The 20,491-nt window shown below is 41.1% G+C and overlaps 1 protein-coding gene across 3 annotated transcripts in view; it reads left to right on the top strand.

Annotated features, from left to right (window-relative positions):
* The window catches only part of zfhx3b (zinc finger homeobox 3b), a 232,069-nt gene extending 211,817 nt beyond the window's left edge, over positions 1 to 20,252 (top strand). For 2 of the 3 annotated variants that reach the window (XM_020607491.1, XM_020607483.1), the window contains 5 exons: positions 3,628 to 3,770; positions 4,317 to 4,517; positions 7,010 to 7,133; positions 7,537 to 13,083; positions 13,627 to 20,252. In XM_020607491.1, the coding sequence (XP_020463147.1) occupies positions 3,628 to 3,770; positions 4,317 to 4,517; positions 7,010 to 7,133; positions 7,537 to 13,083; positions 13,627 to 15,353 (7,742 nt within the window). In that variant the 3' untranslated portion in view covers positions 15,354 to 20,252. The remainder of the gene's footprint in view (positions 1 to 3,627; positions 3,771 to 4,316; positions 4,518 to 7,009; positions 7,134 to 7,536; positions 13,084 to 13,626) is intronic. The other variant, XM_020607500.1, reaches the window with a different exon arrangement.
* Positions 20,253 to 20,491: the final 239 nt, after the last annotated feature.

The raw sequence follows: 20,491 nt of genomic DNA, 5'->3' as shown, positions 1-20,491 counted from the left end.
TGTTTTTTCTGTGCTAACTCAATTACCCCCACCAGTATAACATCAGAAAGTAAAACTAAGCACTCCATATAGTTTTCATCAGCTACTGTAGTTTTGACATCCTTAGCATATCTCTCCAGGGACTGTTCTGTTCTTTCTTGAAAGTATGTTATTACTGTAATAGTCCTATACCCTGCTTCATCGGGGCCCAATGTTTTGGTCATTGGTTCTGATAACCTGTTGCTATTATAGATCTGTGTTTCTGACGTGTGTATCTATGCGCAGACACCAGTGTCCAATCTGTCATGGCAGACTGTACATAATGACAAAAAAAACCCTGTTTTTATCACTGTTGCATTCCCAGCTTTTCAATGTTTCGGTGATTTTTTTTTTTCATCACCCTTGACAAGGAAAAACAGGACACAGTAGTTAGATGTTAGTCATGGTGCCAGTGATGGTGTCAGGGTATAGGATTTTTAAGAGAAAGGGATTGATCAGATTTATGGAGTCCTAATAGGCCGTGACGAGAGACTACATCTGAGTAAGCCTCTCCAGCTCTCCATCTGTCCTCCTCTCTTTCACTTCCTCTCTCACACGCACATAAACACCCCATACTAGAAAAGCTGGTTGGGCCCTTCTACAGCATCTCTCCAGGGCCTTAGCTTGAACAGCATTAGTTTCACCTCTCGGGTGCTAATTGAGTAATTGTGGAAGAGGAATATACTTATAATAAGTTGTGTTTATCCTCTTGGTCATCAGGCTGTGATTATACTTGTGTTTACTTAATCCATGCTTACTTTCTGTACTGATGAATCCACTTTAAACCTGTGATAAAATCCCTTTACCTGCTCTTATGCTTGTATGAAAATTGAAAGGATTTCTTTTCCACACTTTACCTCCACCAGTTACAAAGGTTATGTAATTCCCAGTAAAGAGTAGTTAAACATACAGTACATACGTTGTTATATTTGTTTCTTTTCTTTCTTATTATAATTCATTGCATGTGGAAGTTTTATTTTCAGGTGCTATTAAAATTGCAGTTAGTTTTCTTCCCTAACTTGTATCTATGAAAATTATTGTTGCTTTTTGCGTTAATAATATGTTGAAGGAGAGAGGAAAGGCTTTGGTGCAGAGATCATCTTTCCTAACTGTGATGCACAATGCAAAAGTAGAGAGTGATATGCTTTTAAGGAAAGGGTATTAGCATTATCAAACTGAATACGGTTCCAAAAACCGAGAGTGAATACATACTGGTCTGATGCTCCTATTTAATATAAAAATGCAAAGATCAGCCAGATTGTTGAAATGTGAAGTTGACTAGAGATGATGGGTCAGGCTTTCCTGGAGAGGTGAGTTCAGAGGAAGTAGGAGTGGACTGAAGTGAGGAGGTGGAAGAATTGGTGAGGACAGTGCCATGACTGAGAGGTTAATGTCAGGGAATGGGAGGTTCCTTTTGTTTAACATTCCCTTTCTTTATTGGTGGATGTGTTTAATAGGATTGACTGTGACTGGACCCTAATAGTGCCTCCCTGGCTGATCCTGGTTTCTCTGGGAGATCTCACATGCTGCTCTGTCCAAAGCCAGGTCCCCAACTGGGTAATCACTTCAACTGCCCTGGTCCTGATTGGAGCTGACATTTTAATGTCTGGAGTAGGAGCGTGGTCAGCCCTGCTTAACCTGACCCCCTACCACACTGCCACTCCTCTACCAATGCCCTCTGTTCTCAATTTGCCCTTTAGGACTGTACAAATCAGGCCAAATTTAACTCTTTATGGGCTTGTTAGTGGTTGGCAAGACACCTCCTTAGGTTTTGCAGTGAATTTCTCTGGTGACCAAGTGTGGTGCTACAGCAGCTCCACTGTGCTGGCTCCATGTGGATTTAGCTCCTCTGTGAGTCTGCGCTTAACTGAGTGCTCTGCTGTGATCCCTCTCCATGTGCCACTTCTAGTTTCTTTTTTTCTTTATAAAGTGGAGTAGTTTTTAATCAGTTTGCAGGGTTCTATTTTGAGGCCTTTCTCTGCAGACATAGAAAAGGCTGTTTTGTTAATATGTGTTGTTTTCAAAAGATTTGTATGTGTGATTTGTGTGAGCTAGTGAAACAGTAAATATTTAGAAAATAATTTATTTCAAAGATTGGTACTTACACAGAAGTGACAAAAGCTCTTTTTTAACCTTTCAACAGACGGAACACCAAAGCATGGCTTGGTCTTGTAAATGTGCTTGTATACAACCACCACCTTTGAGCCCAATACCATGTCTTTGTGTTAAAAATCTCAGAGTTAAATGAAACCTTGTTGTCATATGCAACATAGCTTTTAGGAAATATTGAGATGTGCTCAGGGGTTTTATTTATTTATTTATTTATTTGTCACAGTCCACTTCCACAGAGTTACAACACACTGGAAAAGGTATAGCTAGTTGCAACCAGTAACACTGAAAATTCCACCGGCATTAACCTGATTACGGAAATAAAGAGCTGGGGAATTTTCCAGGCTGAGGCAATTTGTAGGTGCTATGTGATAAACATTTTTTGTTGATCCATAAAAAATACTTTGACTATTGGTCATGGATCATCCATCCATCCATCCATTATCTATAACCGATGGATGGATGGATCATCCATCCATCCATCCATTATCTATAACCGCATATTCCTGAAGAGGGTCACGGGGGAGAGTGCTGGAGCCAATCCCAGCCGACCTTTGATAAGAGGCGAGGTCCACCCTGGTCAGGTTGCCAATCAATCGCAGGACAAATGCTCAGAGACAGACAACCACTCACCCATACCTGGGTCGGGTCATGGATCAAAAAAGCTTAATTTTACCTTCCTCCTCAGTGCTTTTACTGTGACAATAAGGACAACATTTACTTACACTTCATTTCACAAAATGTGGTTGAAGAGGTGTTATGAAAGTATTATCTTAATTTTTTTACATTAGATTTTCTTTTTTAATATGCCTTTATTACAATGTGAGGATCATTTTACTAGCAAAAGGTTTTCACTAAAGGATGTACAAGTATAGCTGTATAGCTTGAAAATACTGTTCATTGGCATCACATATATGAAACATGAATGCACATAAATTCCTATTATTATATTAACAAGGAGTGTCTGAAGAAAAATAATTACTGAAACAAGGCCTATTTAAAGTTGAGTTTGAGACTGATCTCTTCACCCTTCTTACTGTATGATGAGATCACAAGATGTTTGTGTACCTTGTCTCAAGTTTAAAAACTCATGTGGATAAAAAATATGCAGTGGTATGAAACCTAAAGCCGCACCCTGTGGCAAACTAATATTTTTATTAGCAGTTTATGGTGGTGTATAATATCCTGATGGGCCAACACTGAAAGAAACGGCTCATCAGAGCATGTTGACTGTGCATCCCTCAGAAGCAGCATGGGAAGACAAGCCAAAAGTGTGAGGTATTTTTAATGGGGAGATATGAATTGTCTAACAACACTTTCTCTGCACATTTCCCATTAAATGCAGCTGTATCACATTTAAGAAAGACATTCCAAAGCCTTTTAACCACAGTGTTATTGATTGACCTGGTCCCTGGCTGCCAAGTCCTTCCTTGTCTTGACATGTCTCCTCTCTTCTCTTTATTCCTTTGTGTTTGTGTGTGTTTCTGTGAATCTGCATAGGTTCAGCATTGTCCAGCCACTTGGAACAGCACCAGTCAGATTCCCCAATCCCCTCCAAAAGGCCCTCTTCGCAGTCAGAGACCTCAGAGAATCCATTCTCCTCGAAGCGCCCCAGGACAGCGGAGAAGAGCGCTGCGGAGCAGGTGAGCCTTATAAACCACACAGTTTTGTTAACACTGAAGCCTTTGCATGTTCATAAAAGTGTCATCAAACTCTTGCTCTTGTTGTATTAGGAGAACATACTAAAGATTATTTCATCCTCAATTACCAAAGCATCATTATAGGCCTAAAACTTGCAAATCAGTTTAAAAAATGTAAACAAGTACTTGTAATAATTTTCACTTATTTAGTTAGTTGTCTCGCAGGCCTTTTTATACTATGCAGGATTTTTTCTTTCAAATGTGCTCAAAGTTATTTTAGCCTTTCTGCCACAGTTGCGCTGCTAATTGTGTATAAGGTGGAAAATCAATATAGTATTTGACAGATGAGAGCACTTTGAAGTGGGTGCCAAGACTGTGGTGCTCAGTATTATGCACTTTTCTATGATCAGAGGAATCTGCCTGCTTGAGGGAAGGGGCCCACTCTTCCTCCTGGTCTACAGCTCCTCTTCATACAGGCTCAACATGCTCACCGCACGCATTTCATCCCATTAACCCTCCGTCTCTGTTTCTGTCTCCACCTTCACCCAGATGTACCAGTGCCCCTACTGCAAGTTCACCAACACGGACCTGAATCGCCTCAGAATGCACGTGATGACGCAGCACTCTGTCCAGCCCATGTTACGCTGCCCGTTGTGCCAGGACATGCTCAACAACAAGATCCACCTGCAGTTTCACCTCACGCACCTCCACAGCGTGGCACCTGACTGCGTTGATAAGCTAATTGCCACAGTAAGTTTTGTGTTGTGTGTTTTGCATATGACTGCTTGGAAAACTTGTAAAATTGAAGTATCCATTTTCTTTGTTTTATTGACAGTGGGTCAGGTCAAGGACTAGTGTAAGAATTCAGCAATGCCAAGAAGATGAATCATTTGCTCTTAATCAGTCCCTCACCCTGGAGTGGCTGCCTAGCAGTGAACAATTGTCATTCCTGTCTTCACTCATCTTAATTGCCAACATTCAGTCCTTTATCAAACCCAAAGAATGCTGTTAATTGTGAAATGGCTTCAGGGAATCCAGTTGGCTTGCTGAAAATGATTGGGTATTTTTAAGATGCATATTTTTCTTTTCTTTTTCATTGTCTTAATACACCCATCATCAGAGATTCTTTTTTTCCCTAGCTCTCTTGTAATCACAGTCATTTGGGGAGGGAAACTCATAATCTGTTATTGTATTTTTAAATGATTTCAAGATGAGTGGGTCTCTTAGCTCCCAGTTAATTTATTACTACACTGACATTCTTGCCATGTCTATGATCACCTGTGTGCTAGTCAAAACAAAGCCTCTGATTATGAATATGTTAAAATAATTGACATAGTTTAATTCAAATTTAATGAAGTTCAACAATGAGTGTCAACATTTCGTGAAATTCAAGTACAAGCAATGGAAATGCTACTTTTCAATATGAATCAGGCCAAAATCAAATGTCGTATACACAATGTCTGTATTGTATGTAAGTCGTAGCATTTGTAGCTTGAGTCATCTAATCTTTGACTCTCAAGTCCTAAAGTTAGATTTACATCAGCTACAATGCACTGCTGCACCCTTTTCTACCTTCAGGAATACTTTGCTTGCTTCCTTTAATGCTCATCAAGGGGAAATAAAATTTTATTTGCCCTGTTTTCTTGTAAATCACAGAGCGAATCTTTGTTCTGCTCTATCTTGTGAAGCTAAATAGCTTTCTGGACAATCACCGAATAAAACATTGCTCTATCGGTTGCCTAGCCATCTTCATCCCACATCTAGAATGTAAATGGCAAGCACATTAGTATGGTAGATGGCAATATTTATTTCTTTTATAGAGGTAGTAATGTGCTGAACCACTACAAGAGCACTACGATAGAACATAGGTAATATGACACACATTAAAGCAAACACTTTTTTATAACTGGTGAATGCAGATGGAAAAGTACTTTATCCTTTTCACGTGTCTAACAAGAAAACCTTAATTAATTCTGAAACAGGTGACTTTTATTTCTTTCCAAGCATAATGATGTTGCCTCTGCACTCCCACCTTTCTACTGCATGTCTCTTGTGCCTGTCTGTCGCCTATACATTATACAGTATAGTATATATAATGTACAGATACTCTTCCAGCCCTCCCCCTATTGCTCTTTCTAATTTTCTGCCTGTGTAAGACAGGGCGTAATGAAAATAATTTCATTCATTCTGAGTCTAGCTGGATGATAGCCATTTTGAGCTATATTTGCCAATTAGACGGTCCAAATTTAAGAGTGACCTTGGGATACTGTGCTCTTTCCTCTAATCCCCTAATGAGGCAGTTGTCTAGAAACTGTCCACTTTGTAATGTAAATCATAGCGCTTTTATTATTTGACTTTCCACACTGGTTGCATTAATTTTCCATTTTTCATTTTGAAGGTAACAAAAACAGTGAAAAAGATGGCTGGAGGTTTTCTGGAAGACTTAAGACCACGCTGACCACATAGTGCTACACTTTGTGGTGGAAAGTGTTAACTGTTCTACTTAAGATAAAAAACCCCTACTGATTCTGCTCCATTTAGATGTGTCCTGTCGACTATATGAGATGTTACAGTCCATTCAACTGTGTCTCACTGTTCCTATTAGAGGAGTAATTTAAAAGCATATGGTAAATATAGTAGATTAACCAAAGCATTTGGCATACAGAGCTGACACTACATCTCTTACTTTTTAATACAGGTCCAATAAGATAATTATTTCAGTAATTCAAATGTTAATTTTGATCAACAACTACTGATCAAAATTTAAAATTTTTGATCATTATTAATTTGTGATGTTTACATGCTGCGTGTAACGAGTTTAATCATCAGTTGGCTGAGCCAGAACTTTAGGCATACGACAAAGCACAAGACTGTGAAACTGTACATTCTCTGAATGGCAAAGTAAATAAATATGGTAGCGATTGATTATAATAAATGGTTATGATTGTGTGTGCATCTGTATACATATATGAAGGCTGAGTGATTCATAGGAAAATAGTAGCATAAAAATTTGTGAGGATCAATGACTTCAGTGTTTAATGACAATACAGTGACTTTAGTGCTTTGTAAAAATGTAATAGTTCTAGAATGCCATATTGATCTGTTTTTAACCCCCTTTAACCTTCTAACTTGTATATCTTGTTTGTGTCCATAGTTGTCCTTTAATAAAGGAAACTATACAAGTTTATTATCACTCAGAGAAATTATTGACAAAAGAATTCCTTTGTGCTTTGTTTTTCTAGGTGACAGCAACTGAAGTATTGCCAGCAAGCATGTTCATACCTGTGCCTAGTCCAGACAGAGAGTCCCAGAGCACCCCACATGCCACAACCAACTCTAACTCTGAAGATACAAAGAAGCACGCTGGTTAGTACGACTTTGAAATTTCATGTTTTTTCCACATGATATTTTTTTAAAAAGATAAATCATTTACATTAGTTTCACCATTGTGTTTTGCAATGTGCATATTGTCACAATGGATATTCATAGCTGAGTGTACCATAAATGTAGTGCTTTACTAAATAATCATGTTAATAATGCTTTCACAGCATTTTTCACACATAGTGTAATGAAAGACAATGCACATTTTCATGCCTTCAGACAGTATGAATAGTGATCGTTATCAACAGGCCTTGTAATTTGTTATTCCCTTAGTACTAACATAACATGTACTTTAATGTCATTTATTGACATTACTGTGAAAAAACTAAACTTTGCAAATATAGGTACCTAATGAATTGCTCTTTTCTTTTGGCTCATCTACTTGCAGATGCACCAGAACCTGATCAAGAGAAGGGGGTGTCACTGGCTTTAGAAATGACTGAAGCTCGCAAGTCCCCTCTGGAAGATCAACAATCAGAGAGGGATGATGCCACAGGATTTCTTTGCTGGAAGAAAGGCTGTAATCAGGTGTTCAAGTCCTCAAACTCCCTCCAGATGCACTTCAGTGAAGTTCACAATAAAAGGCCCCAGCTGCCTGTTTCAGATCGCCATGTCTACAAGTACCGCTGTAACCAATGCAGCCTAGCCTTCAAAACTGTAGAGAAACTACAGCTCCATTCACAGTACCACGTGATCAGGGCAGCCACCATGTGCTGCCTCTGCCAGCGAAGCTTCAGAACACTGCAGGCCTTGAAGAAACACTTAGAAACCAGTCACCTGGAGCTGAGTGAAGCTGATCTCCAGCAGCTTTATGGGGGCTTATTGATGAATGGTGACATTATGGTAATGGGTGATCCATCTCTTGGTGAGGAGCACGCAGGTCTGGGTGAAGATGACAAAGAAGGAGATGAAAGTGACCCAGAAGAAAAACAAAGCCCAACAGGTAGTGACTCTGGTTCATTGCAGGAAGATTCTGGATCTGAACCTAAACGTGCTTTGCCATTCAGAAAAGGCCCAAACTTTACCATGGAGAAGTTTTTGGATCCATCTCGTCCCTTCAAGTGCACTGTATGCAAAGAGTCTTTTACACAGAAGAACATTCTGTTGGTCCATTATAACTCTGTCTCCCACCTACACAAGGTGAAGAGGGCTCTTCAGGAATCCACTACTGGTCAGCCTGAGCCTACCAGCAGCCCTGACAACAAGCCATTCAAATGCAGCACTTGTAATGTGGCATATAGTCAGAGTTCTACTCTGGAGATCCACATGCGCTCTGTTCTACACCAGACCAAAGCTAGGGCAGCCAAACTTGAAGCAGCAGGTGGAATCACTAGCTCTACAAGTGCTCCTGGTTTAAGTGGTGGAGGGTCCAGCATAAGCACTTCAACATCTAGCCCGAGCCCGGCCAGCAATTCAACTACTAGTTCAACCAACCACAGTTCTTCTGGTTCTCAAATGTCTCAGAGTCTTCCTGGAGGAAACCACATGAGTCAAACTCATAGTATTGAAAGCCTTGGGAATTCTTCAGTGAGCTGCCATTCTTCACCATCTGAGAACCATGAAGTGAAAAAGACTAAATTTACAGACATGCTATCTGCTAGGGGGCAACAGCAACAGCTTCAACAACAACAGCAACAATTGGCTCAGGCTCAAGCCCAAGCTCAAGCTCAGCTTCAGCAAGAGCTCCAGCAGCAGGCTGCTCTTTTACAATCACAGCTATTCAACCCAGCACTTCTGCAGCACTTCCCCATGACAACTGATGCACTTCTTCCTCTACAACAGCAGCAGTTGCTATTCCCTTTCTACATCCCTGGAGCAGAATTTCAGCTGAACCCAGAGATCAACATCAGTAACTCAGCACTTGGATTAGCAGGATCCTCCACCTCCTCACTGCTAGAGGATTTAAAAAACTCAGCCCAGCAGAGTTGCTTGCAGCAGCAATTGATGCACCACCACCTTCAGCAGCAACATCATCAACAGCAGCAGCAGCAGCAACAACAGCAGCAGCAACAGCAGCAGCAGCAGCAACCACAACAGCAGCAGTCCCACTTACAGGCTCAGGGGCAGATGGCACTGCTGCAGCAGAGTGCATCTCTCCTCCAACAGGCTGAAAAGAAGCCGAAACCTTCCTCCTCTCAGAATGAGAAAGACAAAGAAATACAAAGAGAGAAGGAGACAATTGAAAAAAATGAGGAATATGCTAAAGATTCTACAGACAGCAAGTCAAAAGAAAAGAAGGACATTCAGCATATTTCAATAAACATAAACCATGATACTGGCTTGCCTCCACCAAGGATTGCTTCAGACGCTCGGGGAAATGCAACTAAAGCCCTGCTGGAAAATTTTGGGTTTGAGTTAGTAATTCAGTACAATGAAAATAAACAGAAAGCTCAGAAAAGGACAGCTGGACCTACAGGATCAAGTGGCCCAGGTGGGATAACAAGAGTGGTGGACCCCATTGAGGGATTAGAGAAACTGGAATGTGAAGCCTGTGGCAAGCTGTTTTCAAACATACTGATTCTAAAGAGTCACCAGGAGCATATCCACCAGGCTTTCTTTCCATTTCGATCCCTTGAGAGGTTTGCCAAGGAATACAGAGAGCATTATGATAAACTGTATCCACTGAGACCCCCTACACCAGAGGCTGCCCCAGCTCCTCCACCACCTCCTCCTCCACCTCCACCTCCTCCACAAAGAGCTCCCACACCAAATATTCCCATCTCTGCTGCTTCACTGACACCTACAACTGTACCTCCCCCACAGCCACCGGTTCCAATGGCACAAATTCCCATGCCAATAGATTTGCCCCTCTTCTCTCCACTCATGATGCAGCCTATGTCACTCCAGTCCTTGCCCACTCAGTTGCCTCCCCAGTTGCCATCTGTTGAGCCAAGCTTGGCCTCAGATCTAGCCCAGCTCTATCAGCAACAGCTTACACCAGCCATGCTACAGCAGCAGCAGAACAAGAGGCCGCGTACACGCATCACAGATGACCAGCTTAGGGTCCTGCGTCAGTACTTTGATATCAACAATTCACCAAGCGAGGAGCAGATTAAAGAGATGGCAGACAAATCAGGGCTGCCACAAAAAGTTATAAAACACTGGTTCAGAAACACCCTTTTTAAAGAGAGACAGCGAAACAAAGACTCACCATACAATTTCAATAATCCACCAATAACAACTCTAGAAGAAACAAAAATTGACTCAAAACCTCCATCCCCTGAACTTCCGAAACAAGAATTTTATGGAAGTAAGAGATCATCCAGGACTAGGTTTACTGACTACCAGCTAAGAGTGCTACAAGACTTCTTTGATGCCAATGCTTATCCTAAAGATGATGAATTTGAACAGCTCTCCAACCTTCTGAGCCTCCCCACTCGTGTTATTGTTGTGTGGTTCCAAAATGCTCGCCAAAAGGCAAGGAAGAATTATGAAAACCAGGGTGATGGGGGTAAAGATGGGGAAAGACGAGAACTGTCAAATGATCGCTATATCCGCACCTCAAACCTGAACTACCAGTGCAAGAAATGCAGTCTGGTTTTCCAGCGCATATTTGATCTAATTAAACACCAAAAGAAGCTGTGTTACAAAGATGAAGATGAGGATGGACAATATGACAGCCAAAATGAAGATTCACTGGATCTTACCCATGAATGTTATACTCCCTCTGGGTCTTCTTGTCACACCCCAATGCCCTCTTCTTCAAGTCTCTGTCCACTCCCACCCTCCACTTCAGCATTCTCACATCTCCCATCTACTGAAAAAGAGGAGGCATCACCAGCATCCACCTCAAACCTCTATGATGAGAAGCCCAAGCAGTTACCAGAAATTTCTGCTGATCCACGAGAAAACCAAACCTCTATTAAGCAGGAAATTGTGCATCAATCTCAGTCTGAAGCACAACACCACAGACCTCAGAGAGAAGAGAAGATTCAGACTATTTCCAAGCCCATCAAACATTCATCTCCCTCCTTCTCTCAGCAACAACAGCAGTGTGGTCCCTCAGCCTCTCAGACGAGCCAGGCCTCATCACAAAGTTCTCACATGAGTCTCAATCCACACCTGACCTCTGCCACACAACAACTGGCACAACAAATGATCCCATACCAGTGTGAACAGTGCAAGATTGGCTTCCCCTCCTTTGAGCACTGGCAGGAACACCAGCAATTACATTTTCTTTCTGTGCAAAATCAATTCATCCATCCTCAGTTTCTTGACCGTCCAATTGACATGCCTTTTATGCTATTTGATCCTAGCAATCCTCTCCTGGCAAGTCAGCTACTCTCTGGGGCGATGCCGCAGATTCCCAGCAGTTCTGCTACCTCTCCGTCCACCCCCACCTCCACAATGAACTCCTTGAAGAGGAAGTTAGAGGAGAAAGCTGGCACTAGCCCAGGAGAAAACGATAGCACAAACAGCGGAGAAGAGCCACAGAGAGACAAGCGGCTCAGAACCACCATCACACCTGAGCAGCTAGAGATCCTTTATCAAAAATATTTATTAGATTCAAATCCTACACGTAAAATGCTTGACCACATTGCTCATGAAGTGGGATTAAAAAAGAGAGTAGTGCAAGTGTGGTTCCAGAATACCAGAGCTAGAGAAAGAAAAGGCCAGTTTAGAGCAGTAGGGCCAGCTCAAGCTCATCGTAGGTGTCCTTTTTGTCGAGCTCTTTTTAAAGCAAAAACTGCCCTTGAGGCTCACATTCGCTCTCGCCACTGGCATGAAGCCAAACGTGCTGGATATAATTTAACTCTCACTGGTATGTTACCTGAACAGGAGGGCATGCAAATAAAAATGGATACTTTAGAATCATCAGGTTACTCCCAACTGGCCCCTACAAATAGCGATGGACAAAGCTCATCAATGTCTCCAGTGAACAAAAGCATGGATTTGTCTCCCAGGGCTTTACTGAGCCCTTCATCCATTAAAGTTGAGGGAATGGAAGACTTTGAGAGTGCAGCCATGTCTGCTGTGAACCTCAGCTTTGATCAGAGCAAACTGGATAATGATGACTGCTCTTCTGTGAATACAGCCATCACTGACACAACCACAGGTGATGAGGCCAATGCTGATAATGACAGTGCTGATGCAAAGCACAGCCAAAATAGTAGTGAATACTTGTCTAAGTCCGGGGGCACAGCCCCTATGCTCGAAACTGATGATCAGATGTCCTCAGGGCTTGTAAGCCCTGCAACAAGTTATTATGCCAAGGACTATGAAAATGAAAATATGATTGACCACAGTGAGACGTCCAGCCTGGCTGACCCCTGTTCACCAAGTCCTGGAGCTTCAGGTAGTAGGAGTATCGACAGCGGAGATCGACCTGGCCAAAAGCGCTTCCGAACCCAGATGACTAACCTTCAGCTGAAGGTGTTGAAATCCTGTTTTAATGACTACAGGACTCCCACTATGCTGGAATGTGAGGTACTTGGCAATGAAATTGGACTTCCAAAGAGAGTGGTTCAGGTGTGGTTTCAAAATGCCCGTGCCAAGGAGAAAAAGGCAAAGCTTAACATGGCCAAGCACTTTGGTATAAATCAGACGTCCTATGAGGGGCCGAAGACTGAATGCACTTTGTGTGGTGTCAAGTACAGTGCTCGTCTCTCTGTTCGTGATCACATTTTCTCTCAACAACATATTTCTAAGGTGAAGGATACCATTGGCAGCCAGATCGATAAGGAAAAAGAGTACTTTGACCCAGCCACTGTCCGCCAACTCATGGCCCAGCAAGAGATGGACAGGATTAAGAAGGCCAATGAAGTGTTAGGACTGGCACAGCAGCAGGCCATGCAGCAGCAGGGGATGTTTGATAACCCAGCAATGCAGGCTCTGAATCTCCAGTCGGCCTATCCAAATTTGCAAGGGATCCCACCTGTCCTTTTGCCAGGGGTTGGCAGCCCCTCTCTGTCGAGCTTTAACTCATCTAATTCAGGTACGTTATCATTTGACATAAAGTTAAAATTTGGGGTGCAGAGTTGCAGATGAGTTATTGAAGTGTAAAAAAAAAACAATTATCAGCTATTACTACACAAAATATCTAGTAATCTTGTAGTAGTACAACCCTAGACAGAAATCTTTCTACTCTTCTTAAAATAATTTAGATTTCCACCAGTCTGTCATGTCTACTCATACTCATACTGTTGAAAGTAAAATGGTCCTCTGCCATTTGGACATGCATCACTAAGTACAGAATCGACCTACTTACACGTAATTGCTTAATTATCAGACCTACAAATACCACAACAACCTACCACAACAAATGCCTTACTCTGACTTTGACATTGTGAAGAATACATGATCCTTTTACCACCAACTTTTAACTGCTCTCTGGGTGTCTTATATAATAAAACAACATTTTTATTATAATTAAATACTATTTGAACAAATAATGCAATAATATAATCATTTATCATTCATCCATCAAATAAATATGCCTATTCATTCTAAAATTTTTGTCTGTGTTTAAAAATTCCAGCTTTAACTCCTCCAAAACCTTCAAACCTCCTGAACATGCCTGGTGCCAGTGTTCCCTCACCTAGCCTACCCACATCTGGATTGCCCAACAAGCTTCCCACCTCATCGTCTCTTGCTGCGTCCAGTCCAGCCCAGACCAACACGTCTGCTTCCCACTCAAGCCCCACCTCCACATCCAACTCACTTTCCTCATCCACCCTGCCCAGCTCCCGACCTGAACCCCCTAAAGAGCGTGATACTGAGAGGTTTAGAGAGAAGGAGAAGCACAAGGAAAAGACAGAGAAGCCCTCAACCCCATCATCAACTGGAAGCACTCCTGCTCCCTCCACTTCTGCTGCCAGTGCCAAGAAGGATAAACCAGACACGGCTGTACCAGCCACCTCTATGCCCACACCTGGTATGGAGTATGTGGTAGACCCTGCTCAGCTTCAGGCCCTGCAGGCCGCTTTGGCATCAGACCCCACAGCTCTCCTCACAAACCAGTTCCTGCCCTATTTCATGCCTGGCTTTTCCCCGTATTACACCCCACAGATCCCTGGGGCTCTCCAAGGCGGCTACCTACAGCCAATGTATGGTATGGAAAGTCTCTTCCCTTACAACCCAGCATTGTCCCAAGCACTGATGGGCCTGTCTCCAGGGTCCCTGCTGCAGCATTACCAGCAATATCAGCAGAGTTTGCAAGAGGCACTACAGCAGCAGCAGCGGCAGCTTCAGCAGATCCAGCAACCCAAGGCGAGCCAAACTCCCGTTCCCCCTCAACCCTTGGGGGATCGCAAAGAATCTGCCAAAGATCCAGTGAAAACAGAGGAGCAGAGGGGCAACCCCCATAGCGAACCTCCCACTTCCTCCTCCTCTCATAATAAAGTTCCCTCTGAACAGAAAGAGATGGATGGCAAAGCTGTGGACCCCCATCTAGACCAGTACATTGTCCCCAAGGTGCAGTATAAACTGGCATGCCGCAAGTGTCAAGCAGTTTTCACCAAGGAAGAGGCGGCTATTACCCACCTTAAATCTAACTGTTTTTTTGGTCAGTCTGTGGCAAACCTGCAAGAGATGTTGCTGCGTGTCCCTGGTGGCGTAGGTGCAGGGGCTGGAAGTCTCTATGACTGCCTGGCTTGTGACACTACGTTGGATGGGGAGAAAGCACTCAGTCAACACCTGGAATCGGTATTGCACAAACACAGAACAATCAAGCGATCAGCCAGAAATGCCAAAGAGCACGCTACTAGTTTATTACCTCACTCTTCAGCCTGCTTCCCCAATCCTAACACCGCATCTACCTCGCAGTCTGCCACTCATCCCATCAGCAGCCCCCCTCCCCCGCCAACAACATCAGCCACCATGCCATCCTCTGCTGTCTCCTCTTCCCTGTGCTCCTCTTCTACTACCCCACTCAACACCACAGCTGCCGGCAAACCCTGGCCCCAGGCCCCTTTCTCCAGAGCTTTAGCTGGGAAGCCCAATGCCAGTCCCCCCTCTTCTTCCTCCTCTTTTCCTCCAGTGTCCTCACCTTCAACGGTTACCTCAAGTTCATTGAGCACCTCAGGAGTTCAGACCTCGATACCAACAGACGTCTTTACCGACGAGTCTGACTCTGACAACAGTCAGAAGTCAGCAGACAGGCTGGGCAGGACAGCGGAGGAGCCGCAGCAGCCTGGCTTTGTCAAAGACAGTAGTAGTTGTAGTAGTAATCTTGCTAGTGTAGGAACAGACTCCATCAGATTGTAAAAGAGCTTTCAGTGATGGACAATATTTAAAAAACACTAAAAAAAAGACAAAAAAATCACAAATGGGAAAAACATAAAAAGCAGCAATGTTAAAATACATTAAAAGTATACAAACCAATTTCAGAAAAGATGTGTAAAGACTAACTGCAATTCCAAAGCTTGTAACCAAAAATTTAAATGTTAGTGGATTGTTTTCCCATATCAACATGCTGGTTTTCATTACTTTCTTTCTTTTTTAATCTTTTTGTTTTTTTGTTTTTTACTCAACTGAAATACGTGCATACTAATGTATGAGAACAGAAAAGATCGCTGCTGTTACAGTATGTTTTGGGTAATGGCAGAGCAATGCTGTACTGTGTGGACTGCCTCAAAACTGAAAAATGGCCCAAGAACCCTTTTGAAGAAACATAAGTCAACAAGCTGTCCCTTTGTTTTCTAATAATTTCTACTTGATAGCACAGTCACAAAAAGCCAGTATGTACTGTATGGGAGAATAGTCTATCAGTTTTCTTGCTATTTAAGCATTCAGATACCAATGGCTTGCAAAAGTAAAAGAATAATGTAATGTCTATTTTATTCTCAGGTCAACAGCTCACACATGTTTTTTGTTACAGAAATCCATGTTTTACACCTTTTGTTTCCAAGAGGAGATGAGTATTTTTCTTTTCTTCATGAACTTGATTTCATAATAGAAATCAAATTTTAATAAGGCATTGTTTTGGGGCATTCAAAAAGGGTAAATGATTTGTTGATTTTAACATTAGACATTCGTTTTGAAAGGGGGGGAAAATCACAGTCCCATTATACCCAGACAAGGAGAGCATTGCAGGCATAGTAACGGGCGATAAAAACTGTTTTGAATAAAAAAACAAAAAAAAAACAAACAAAAAAACAGCCTTCTGTATTTATGATAGATATGAACATTTTGGTGTTAAGTAGATTGTTGCATTGGAAATGAATTTAAACAGTATGGTAGGTTGAAAAAACTTTGTGTACATTTAGCTTTTGTATTGTCCAACTTTAAGACGCTTCATTTGATGTTGTCTTGGTCATTCCAATAGACTAGATTATGGACAGGTAATTTATCTAAACTTTATTTCTGTCTTATTCTCAGCTTCCTGGGAAATGTTCACCCAAATGCCCCACCTGACAAGGCAGGATCCTCTTTTAGAATTATTTAAATTTTATGGTTTGGTTGGTATCACACTAACCAAAATGAAAAAGATCCTGGGTGAAATACTGAAAGTTTGATTTTATTTAATTTTTGTGTCACTTTTGTGCACTTATCAGTGTCTGACTCCTTTTTCTCATTCTACTTGTTCCTCCTTTTTGCACTTATTTTCTCCGCTCTCCTGTGTTTGTAGATGTGTACACTACAAAGCAGGTCTTTTGTTCATCTAGTGTGGCTACAGTCTTCATTTTCATTTTTGTTGTCAAAAATGAGAAAAGTATACTAATAATAATTCTCACGCTTTAAGACAAAAAGAAAATCCAAAGACTAAACACTCTCACCATTGGTGCATAAAGATGAGAAAAGAGGCTTCTTTATACTTGAGAATTTGTTGCTGTTTTTAGAGGAAAGAAAACTAAGTTTTAAAAGATTAAGGAGTACGCATCAGAGTTGCCGTTTTTGCTTCTTTGCAAGCAAACAGGTGGCTTTTTTACGTAAATACCAAAAACCAAAAAGGGCCCTTGTCCTTGCTTTGTGGAGTAGCACCGTTACAGAGCCATTGCAGTTTGTAAGGTTATTAATCTTTGTTTGACTTTTGTCACATTCAAATGTCCATTTTTTTTTAAGAAAATGTATAAGGTCTGGTCTTCAAGGACATGCGTTTTGCTGCTAATGTAGAATTTTGAAAGAAAAAAAGAGTACCTAGATGCATGCTCATTTTGCTTTTGGCTAAGCTTTAACTAAAACAAACAATAAACCAATTTCTTGCCTCTGCAACACCTTTTTTTTTTTCTTGTTGCAAAAACGGAACTTTGAAGACTGTGAATATGTGTTCCAAAGGACATTTTGCCGAATTTCTTTTTGAACAGACCAATGTTTAAAGCCAATGATCTATAACGTTTGTAAAGAACAGTGCATTCCAAATATCACAGTGGAGTTTTCTTAAGCAAGGACTGATCCTGTTTCATTCAGTTGCTTTTAATTGTCACAATCTATTTTTTCTCATTTTTAAAGTGACTGTAAACTGTTGTGTAAATCTTTGCATCATTGGTTGCTGAACAAAGTGACCTCCATATATCATTTTTTGCTGGCATGGAACGTTGCTGAAATTCTCCATCCAGTCAAGGTTGTTGCTGACTTGTTAAGCAAGTAATAGTGGTTACCAAAAAATGTATATAATACATCTGGTACTGATGCATTTCATAGGTTTAGTAACACATATGTCAGTCACCATACAACTAGTCTCAGAGGGAAATGATGGCTGTTTTGCTGAGGTGTTGTTGTCCTCTCCCTGGGAAATCCACCAGTGACTTGTCCCGTATGTCTGCAGGGTGCCACTTCCACACATAGATTACAGGTTTTTAAGGGACCTCTTCATTCCAAAGCATTATTTCTGAAATAAGTAGGAGGTTTTTCGAAGATGTCCTTTGGTTTCAAACAATTAGGATGCTTTCATGTCCAAAGACGACCCCCACTTCTTTTTATTGCAATGGAAATTTGCATAGGTAACCCCGCTGTCTCACTGATGATCTGTGAACTAAACATTTAAGTCTTTAAACCAAAACCAAGACGTATTTAAATTTGTGACAAACCCCTTTTGGCCACTACTGTGTAGCTGATATATTTGCCCCAATGAATACAAGGCACAATCTCAGAAGTGCTTAAAGTGCTGTGTCTTTCAGACCAGTGTGATTTGGTGTTGATACTATAGCATGCTGGTGAAAGTCAGCAGATTTGGTCTACAAGCTTACTGCTTCTCTAAAGTCCAGTTCCCTGAAATACTGTTCATATGTATTTGCTTATTTTGGAAAATTCTTAAGTTGTACAGGTTTTCTCAAATATTGTTTGCTTTATTTTAATATTGTCAGACATGTATTGTTATTTTCTTATAAGTATTTTATTTTAGTTTCTGTATATTACTTTATATCATAAATTAACACTAGCTTTAATTTGAATTGCTGAAATTAAGAAACGGAAAACAAAAAAACGACCTGGCCACTTTATGGTGTGATAATGTTCTTTATATTCATTGTCTCTGATACCGTTTGCTCTCTTATTTCCAAGTGTAATCTTTTGGGCTCTTTTGTGGAAGACAAAGTTGCAGTATCTACATTAGATTCAGCCAGCATGGACTGTGTGTGAATTTCTATGTGTGTGTGTGTGTGTGTGTGTGTGCGTGTGTGTGTGTGTTTTATAAGAGCCAGCATCAATTAAATTTTTTCTTGTTTGCCTTTTTTTTATTACACACCAAAACAAACTGAACCACAAAGGTGGATTATGAATAACTGAAATTTAGAAAATCAAATTTTAAAGGTATGATCAGAAATGAGAATGACGATACCGAAGCACTGAGCAGTTTTTACTTTGATTGAATATATGAATGTGGCCAAAGCTTTATGCAGTTGAAACAAAAAGAAAAAAAAATTACAAGTTGTGCCCTGGATAAGTGTATATTTTATTGTGGCACAAAACGCTACTGTGGGTCACTGGATCCACTGACTTACATTGGGATACTTGATTTTAATGGACATTTACAAAGAGAGAGAGAATAAGGTTTTGCTGTAGAGGTCATCTTTTGCCCACTGTGAAAACAAACGTGTACCTGTATACAGATATAGATATATTTAAAACAAGACATCAACTTTTTTGCTTTTGAAATGAAGAAGGAATGAAAGAAAATAAAAAGGACTCTGGGAAGCTTTGGAGATCTCATCAGGAGGACACGAGGGGCTGTGGGCACACCAAAACTGGGCATGGGAGCCAAAGGCAGGATCAAAACAGCTTTAAAACCACCTCCTTATTTGAATACTGACAACTCTGTAATGGGAATAGACTCTGGAACCAATGGACATGTGTGACACAGAGAGGAACGTCCTCAGATGAAACTGAACTTAAGTGGCTCCAGCTGCCTCTTTCTCCTTTCTGTCTGTCTCTTTCTTTACCCAGCTCTGCCTCTGCTTCTGCTCTTTGATGGACATTTTCCAAATTTCAGGACAGGATGGACAGAGATGCTTGCTTCATTTCTCCCAGTTCATGTTGCTATCCTTTTCATTTCCTTGTGCTTGTCTCTGGTTGACAAGTAAAGCTCTCCAGTCAAATGGCGGCTCACCCCTCTCTCTGTTGATTGCATAATCTAAAAAGAGAAGTGAATAACAGAGAGAGGGGACGGGTTCTCAAAGCTGTCATTCTTAAAGAGGCAGTTACACTAAAAAAGCGTATTAACCAAAATTAACAACCAAACTAACAACCAAACAACCATTTGCTCCAACTTCAAAGATGAACTGTTACTTGGAGCTTTCTGTTCCTTTTGTGACTTCTGGTGCCACAATGTTTTTTTTTAATGCTTTTAGTTTTTCTTTTTGTTTCCTTGAATTACTCCTCCTTCGAGCCTCATAAGCATGGCTCTGTGGCTCCAGGCAGCCCATCCGAGGGTAGAAAAAACAGCCTTGCAATGTACAAAAAAGAGCAAGTTAAACCAAAAATGTTGTTCTTGATGTCTTTTCTATACTGTAGTCTTGTTAGCTTTTTTGTTACTGTAATTATGATGAAGATTTCCAAACTGTACCAAATTACATGGAAACTAACATACATACAACCACATGGAACTTCAGACTTTTAAAGAAACTTTTGTCACAGAACCTTGTTGTCCTAGTTAAGTTGATTGTAGATGGTAATTGAATATACTCCTTTGAAAATATTTCATCAAGTATGTTTCTTGCTCATTGTGATACATTAAAAAGTATGAGCATAAATTGCACTCGTTTAGACTCATCTTTTATTTTTTTAACAAAGTGCTAGAACCCTGAGAACTGAAGACATTACTCATTTTCTATTTCACTGAAAAGGATCAGGATAATCACCTTTATTGGCCAAGTATGTTACACACAAGGAATTTGTTTCCGGTACAGAACCGGAAAGAAAAGATTTCATTTGATCTTTGATTTTTTTGACCATATAAATGACTTTTG

The sequence above is a fragment of the Monopterus albus genome, unplaced genomic scaffold (genome assembly GCF_001952655.1).
Source record: "Monopterus albus unplaced genomic scaffold, M_albus_1.0 scaffold4.1, whole genome shotgun sequence".
Classification (NCBI taxonomy): domain Eukaryota; kingdom Metazoa; phylum Chordata; class Actinopteri; order Synbranchiformes; family Synbranchidae; genus Monopterus; species Monopterus albus.
Note: the sequence above shows the minus strand (reverse complement) of the source record. Positions and strands in the feature narration are given on the sequence as shown.